This window comes from Aedes albopictus, chromosome 3 (assembly GCF_035046485.1).
Source record: "Aedes albopictus strain Foshan chromosome 3, AalbF5, whole genome shotgun sequence".
NCBI classification, from domain to species: domain Eukaryota; kingdom Metazoa; phylum Arthropoda; class Insecta; order Diptera; family Culicidae; genus Aedes; species Aedes albopictus.
Window position 1 is genome coordinate 318,438,878 of NC_085138.1, and position 7,509 is coordinate 318,446,386.

The 7,509-nt window shown below is 44.3% G+C and overlaps 1 protein-coding gene across 50 annotated transcripts in view; it reads right to left on the reverse strand.

The window, feature by feature from the left end:
• The window catches only part of LOC115262726 (cell adhesion molecule Dscam2), a 232,095-nt gene extending 224,791 nt beyond the window's left edge, over positions 1-7,304 (reverse strand). For all 50 annotated transcript variants that reach the window (XM_062842651.1, XM_062842638.1, XM_062842642.1 and 47 more), the window contains exons 1-2: positions 7,124-7,304; positions 6,287-6,877 (exon numbers count right to left, since the gene is read on the reverse strand). In XM_062842651.1, coding sequence (XP_062698635.1) covers positions 6,287-6,371 — 85 coding nt within the window. In that variant the 5' untranslated portion in view covers positions 6,372-6,877; positions 7,124-7,304. The remainder of the gene's footprint in view (positions 1-6,286; positions 6,878-7,123) is intronic.
• Between the last annotated feature and the right edge of the window lie 205 nt (positions 7,305-7,509).

The window sequence follows — 7,509 nt, forward strand, 5'->3', positions numbered from 1 at the left end:
GGGTCTGAGACAAAATTACCATTTTGGTTCGCTGCTTTCAATTTTTTTTTCTTTGTTTTGAATGTTGTCAGCAACCATCAGCCGATCTTCATTGATTCACGAATACAGATGCGTACAACTGTTTGTCATATTGTTCAACATCAGTGGCGTATAGTGAAAAGCTTACATGTAGGTGTGTTGCACAGAATATTCACAAACAGTTTGACATAAGGTGAACTATTAATGCCACCATTAATTGCGAGATTCCATATTTGTATCATTCAACAATATCTGCACAGTATGATATGATGTCACCACTTGATATATATTGCATAGACCGTGGTATATAGTTGAATGCGTTGAATCCCATATTAATCGACATAAAAGCAACTTTTTGTTATACATGACCAGCAACAGATATAAAGTGATTTACTGTTTGGAGATTAAGTCAAACTGTAAATCTCTATGCGGGATTTAAGCGTCTAAGTCGCGGGCCGCAGTTTGAGCAACACTGGTCTAATGGATAGGGCTTGCAATTTCCAACCCAGAGAAGCTGAGTTGGATTCCCGTCTCGATCGTAAGGTATTCGTGACTTCCTGGAGGTGATATATCAATGAGCTTTCCACAATGTGCAAATTCGTTCAATAGCAGGTGGGGAAGGTCCTTGATGTTAGATTGCTTATGGAATGTTGCGACTGGGCTGGTCAAAGTCCAGCGGAGGCGTAGTGGATTGTTGTTTTCAAGTATTGAGTTGCATAGTGTAAATGATGGGTGCTGAGAGATAATAAGGCTGGTATTGCATTTCAGAGCATGGGTTAAATTTGCTGAATTCAAGGGAGTCTGTAGTTTTAGTGTTATATAAAGAGAGATGGTTTAGATGTCAGGTTCCTATCATTTTTTTAAAGAAAGATGGGGGTGTAGGGTTTGTACTGGCATGCACTCTCTATGTTTACATAGAGTGTGTAGATAGTGCGAATTGAGCAGTTACGAATGAGCGTGTAGAGTGACAGTTGCGATGAAGTGGAGCGTCGGCGGACGACGGACAGCGAGCCTGTGGGAAGTCTGGTGAATCCGAACGACCGGAGAAAAGCTTCTGGACTGAAGAGCTGGAGTTTGCCGTTTCGAGAGTTGCTTCCGGAAGTGGACCCTACAGTACCGTCACCATCTGGCAGCCGTTACTACGTGACGTTCATTGACGATCGTTCGCGTAGGATGTTCGTATACTTCCTGAAGACCAAATCTGGAGAAGAGATCCTCGGCCGATTCAAGGAATTCCAGGCGCAGGCGGAACGCCAGTGCGGACGAAAAATCAAGATCCTGAGGACAGATAATGGTAAGGAGTATATTAATGATGGATTTCAAAGTTTCTTGAAGCATATGGGAATACGGCACCAAACCACCAACGATTACACGCCCGAGCAAAACGGGCTGGCTCGCGGTCACGGATTGACTCCTGAAGAGGTCTGGAGCGGTAAGAAACCCGATATTTCTCACGTCAGGGTGTTTGTAACGAAGGCCATGGTGCAAGTGCCCAAGCAGAAGCGACGAAAGTGGGACCCAAAATCGAGACCATGCGTATTGACCGGATTTGAGGAGGAGACGAAGGGCTACCGCTTGTACGATCCCAGTACGAAGTGCTTCCTGAAGAGTAGAGAGGTGACTTTCATCGATGAGTGCACTGGCGGGTGTGCTCTACCGGCTAGGCAGCATCGCACGGTGGTGCCGGTGGACTTCGGAAGCGCTCCAGTTCAAACTCCAAACGTTCCCATCATCCAAGGCATTGATGAAGCAGCGTACGAAACTGATGATGAATTAACGGAAGATGAAGACATCAACGATACCTCTACGGACACAATAGTTGACGTGACTGTGCTCCCTCTGCGAAAATCTTCAAATCCACCTGCTCAGTCACAGGTGTTGAGGCGCAGAGGACGGGAGCACGTACTACCAGGCAAGTACAAAGATTTTCATATGCAAGGCAAACGATTCCCCGTAGAAAATATTTCTCAGGTCAGGTCGGACGATTCCAGCGATTTCGAGGGTTTTGACGAGATGGACAACAGACCCGATCCCAACCAATGTTTGGCTACGAATTCGGACCGAAGGACGACCACGATCGGAGGGAATGCCGAACCGCAGAACTACCGGGAGGCGATGGCGTCGCCGCACGCAGAGAGCTGGAAAAAGGCGATGGCGGAGGAACTGGAGTCGATTCATGCCAACAATACCTGGACGTTGGCTGATCTCCCTCCAGGACGGAAACCGATAGGATGCAAATGGGTGTTCAAAATGAAACGCGACATCAACGGAGAAATTGTGCGGTTCAAGGCTCGATTGGTGGCACAGGGCTTTAGCCAGCAATACGGATCGGATTACGATGAAGTATTTGCTCCGGTGGTACAACAAACCACCTTCCGAACGTTGATGGCAGTTGCGGCGAAGAAGAACATGACTGTGAAGCAGTACGATGTCAAGACCGCATTCCTGAAGGAGGAGATATACATGCGGCAGCCATGTGGATTCGTACAAAGAGGAAGCGAAGGCAAAGTGTGCCGACTGCACCGAAGCTTGTACGGTCTGAAGCAGGCAGCAAGAGCGTGGAACCAGAAGCTACATGAAGAACTGGTACGACAGCGATTCCAACGATGTGATTCCGATCCGTGCCTGTATCGGAAGCAGGTGAAAGGACGATGGTGTTATGTCCTCGTATATGTCGATGACCTCGTGGTGGTGAGTGAAGATGCAACGATGATTGAAGCGCTCGCGAGGAAACTGAAGAAGTCGTTCGAGATCAGCGAACTGGGTGATATTCGTTATTACCTGGGTATGGAGGTAGAGAAAGATCAGCATGGCGATTATTTCCTGAGTCAACGGAAGTACATCCGAGAGGTGGTGGAATCAAGCGGTTTAGCGGAAGCCAAGGCGTCTAAAATACCGTTGGACCCTGGATACATCAAGAGCGACAGTGAGGGGACACCGTTAGAGACCAACACTGAATACCAGAAGCTGATCGGGAAAGTGCTGTACATAGCTGTCAACACTCGACCCGACATTTCGACTGCGGTATCCATCTTGAGCAGGAAGACGAATCAACCCACGCAAGAGGACTGGACCGAGCTGAAACGTGTGGTACGGTACCTGAAGGGGACCGCCGATTACCGATTACGACTGAGCAGAAGAGGTGAGACCGGTACTATCACCGGATATTCCGACGCTGACTGGGCGGAGAATCGCGACGACAGGAAGTCCCATAGCGGTTTTACGTTCAAGATCAACGGAGGAACAGTAAGCTGGGCTTGCCGTAAACAAACGTGTGTGGCATTATCAACAGCGGAAGCCGAATTCATCGCGCTTGCGGAGGCGGCTCAAGAAGCTCTTTGGTTGAAGCTACTGCTGCAGGAGCTGAACGATGAGCAGCGGGTAGTTATCCACGAAGACAACCAAAGTTGCCTGAAGATCATGGAGAGGGAGAAACTGACGAGGAAAATGAAGCATATCGCAACGAAATTTCATTTCACTAAGGACCTCGTCGAGAAGCAAGAAATTGAGTGCGTGTACTGTCCATCCGAGGACATGGTGGCAGACTTACTAACGAAGCCGTTGGCGCGCACAAGACTGGAGAAGTTGGCCAAGCTGATTGGACTGACTGTTGCCGTTTAGGAGGAGTGTTGAAGAAGAAATGGAAACGGTCGTAGTAGCCTATGGCTATTTGATGTCATTTAGAAATAGAGAAAATATAGCATTCGTGTTTGTTCGTTCATTCTAACCAGACGTGTTTTAATCACTGCTAGTTCACTCTTTACAAGAAGTTCTTCATGGAAACCCTGCAAAAGTTCTTGTAGGGATTCCCTAGGAATTCCTGATGGGAATCTTCCAAACGTTTTTTTTTTTGCTAGGAACCTTCACGAACCCTCCTGGCAATGCTCCAAGAATTTCTACTTGGCACTTGAGATATTCTTGCAAATTTTACATTTCTCCTACAATTTCCATTATGAATTCAACAGAATTTACACAAATTACTTAAAGATTTTTATCAAAACTTTTCATAAATATCCCTAAAATACCCCTAGGAGTCCTTAATGCATGTGCACAGTTTTAAAAGTCATCAGGGTTTTTTTCTTGTTTTACTCCTACACATGAGAAGCTTGAAATGAATGTCGAGATAATTTCTCATGATTATCCGGTAGTGACGATAGTAATTATCCTCTGGTAGTATGCATTTCTGACCTAGAATACCTGGGAGGCCTTTGAAGTTTCCTGGCTACCAACTCCCACACCTCAGCCTCTATGTTGACTTTTTCGCCCGTTTTCCTGTGAGGTGCATTATTTACCTTCTGTATTTGCATTACCAATCAAAATTCTAAGTTAAGTCTAAGAACTTCTAACATGAATTCTTTTGGAGTTTCCTCTAAGTTATGCTTCAGAAATGCCTCCAGAAATTGATCCAGAGATTCTTCCAAAAGTTCTTACGGATATCCGTCTAAGAATTTTTCCAGAGATGTCACCGCAAAATCCACCTGAAATTCCTTCAGAGTTTGTTCTATGTGTTGCATCACAGATTCTTGTAGGAAATATTTCAGCAATTTGTCAAGATATTGATGGCGAAATTCTTTCAGAAGTTCATCCATTAATTCTTCGCGAGTCCATAGATTACTCTATAAATTACAGTAATTGCATTAGATATTTTTTCCAGGAGTTCTTTGCTTCGGGAATGCATCCGAGAATTCCTACAGCGAGAAAAATGTCTACTTAATCACTGAGCTGGCCCTACTGAGAAATCAAAAAATCTTTTGTTTCCCTACTCAGTTTTCGTTAAAAGTGGAACAACTTGTTGGCAATTGGTTTGCCCCACTTTTAGCTAAAACTGACCAGTAAAACAAACAAAAAACAATTTCTGAGTAGGGCCAACTCAGTTATTGAATGGAAATGTTTCTCGGTGTACATAAATTGCTCTTTTTATTTCACCACAAATTTCCCGAATGATTCCTTAAGAATTCCTTGCGTATCTGGAGTAGCTGATCCAGAGTTTGCTTTTGGAATCAATAGAAGGGGTATTTCCTTTTGAGCCTTATGCAAGAATTCCTCCAGAGATCGCTCCAGAAATTCCTCTTACGTTTTTTTTTTCACAGATTATTAAAGAAATTCCTACATGAATTAATCTGAAATTCTTACAGAAATCCTTCAGATTTCTCCAGGAAATCTTCTTCAAAGACTCATGTAGTAATTCTTCAGAGATTCCTTCTACAATTTATTAAGAAATTGCTCTAGTGGTTTCTGTAAATTTGTGCAACATTCATCAAGATATCCTTCTGGATTTCTCGTAGAGATTGTTCAAGGAATTCCTGCAGGAATTGCTCCAAGACTTTCCATATGTTTTCCCCAGAGATTCTAGGAAACCAGTGATTTTATTATAAATTCCACTAAGAATCTCTGGAAGAGTTTCTGTAACTCTCTTAAAAATTTCTAGAAAAAAATTTAAATATCTGAGAAAACTCCAGGAAGAATCCCTGGAGTAATTTTTGAATCATTTGTTCGAGAAAACTCTAGAGGATTTTATGAAGGAATTCCTGTAGGAATTGTGTTGGAATTTTTGGAAGTATTCGCTCCCAGAAGTATTTCTAGAAAAATTCCTGAAAGCAACTCGGGATGAATTTCTGTAAAAATTGTTGGAGAAACTCCTGGATGGCTTCGTAGAGGATTCTACTGTGATTTTCAAGTATAATTCAGGCGAAAATCACTGGAGAGTAGGTAACTGTGATGAACAAGATCTCAATGGTATTTCAGGAAATGCTAGATCAATTTTCAACCGCATTATGGGTAGTACGCAGATCGCACGAAATTTCTTGGCCTATCTTGATGCGTGTAAAATTCAGGCAAGGAATCGCTCAAGAAATGAGAAAGCGTCGCTTTATTTCGGATCCTAGTACGGAGCTGAAACGAAACGTCAAATCAAATGGGCCTTGCTGTGTTAAATTTCTTGACCATTCCGGTCACGGAAAAATAATGCACTGAACGGAAATTACTTGAGCGATTCCGTTTGAAGTGCATACCTCGCATTATAAGCGGTTTTGATAGAAATTAGAAGCGACTCCAGCGAAAACTTAGAAGAAGTATTTTAAAGGAAAGCTCGGGAGTTTACTGGCGGCTTTCATTACTGAAATATTAAGAATTCTAATCCGCTGTATCTTGTTATTATTAATGCGTTTTTTTTTAATTGAAAGGTTTAGTTTCTCAGGTTTAGTTTATCGCAACAACTGAGTCGCTTTACTTCAGAATGTATGTAATACCGAGAACCGCTGATACCTACCGTTTAAGCAATTGAAGCCACTTAGCAAAACCATACACACTAGTGCGAACATTGTCACCGTATCCCCACCCAGGCACCGAGCCATCGCGGTATAATCTGACGGCAGATTCTTCACCAGAGTGCCACTAGTTTGCACTGTATCAGCAGATGCGTTTGCTCCAATTAAATTATTCCGATCTCTTCGTCACACTGCTCTGCTCAATTCCCCACAAACACTTCACAATCTCACTTTTCTGTTGTTATTTCTTGCTTCTTCTCCGGCACAATCACACACCCAAATCCGTCGACTGGTACCGTGTACTTCACTAAAACTCTCCCCAAAGGGGAGCTGACGGAAGATTGATATTTCCTGTGGACACTACTTCCTAAAGATCAGCACACGAGACGAACGAGAAACACTGCGGCTACGGCGACGACGACGAGACCGACGGCGGCAGTGGTACGGTTGCGCGACGCACGCGACGGCGAAGACGGTACTAGGGGCTGTGCGGAAAACAGACGTCGACGGTTTTCCCTTTATCCTTGCTGACAGATAAGGGCGCTACCCGCGGCGAGCCACCCCCCAAAACACGACTGGGGTGTCACCCAACCCTGCAAGAAAAGATAGAAAATCAACTCATTACTCATCAATTCCAACGTTCCGACACTCCCAAACTCGAAAAAATCACCCAACAACCGTCCAGAATCGAAATTTTCCCCGGAAAAGTCACATTCTGATTTATTGATCGAGGGAGGAAAAATTTTCACCTCCCATTCGCAGGACATGGTTTTCCATGATGGACGCACATCCTCAATCAGACCGTGGAGAAAAATCGCTTTTTCACCGGGAAAACTCACCTCGCGCGACTCCAATCAATGAAAATGCACTGCACACGACCGTTTTCAATCACAATTAGCGAAAATTTTCCGATTTTGCACTATTTTTCACCAGGAAAAATCACTCGAAACGCGACGTACGGGTTCGACACTTCCGATCTCCTGCGACGGACTCCAGCATCTATTTACGACGGCCTCTCTGTCAAGTCAAGCAGCAGCGTCCTGTCCTAGCATACAAGGCGGTTGGGTGGGTGTGTGTGGACGGTGGAAGCATCGCGGGCTGGAAAAGTGTTGCATACGAGGGACAAACCGCTGGTGTCGATGTTGCACAAGGTGCTCGGATTATGCTATGTTTATGATGTTTTCATAGTGCACAGTGGTGCATTCAGAAGATAATCATACATTTA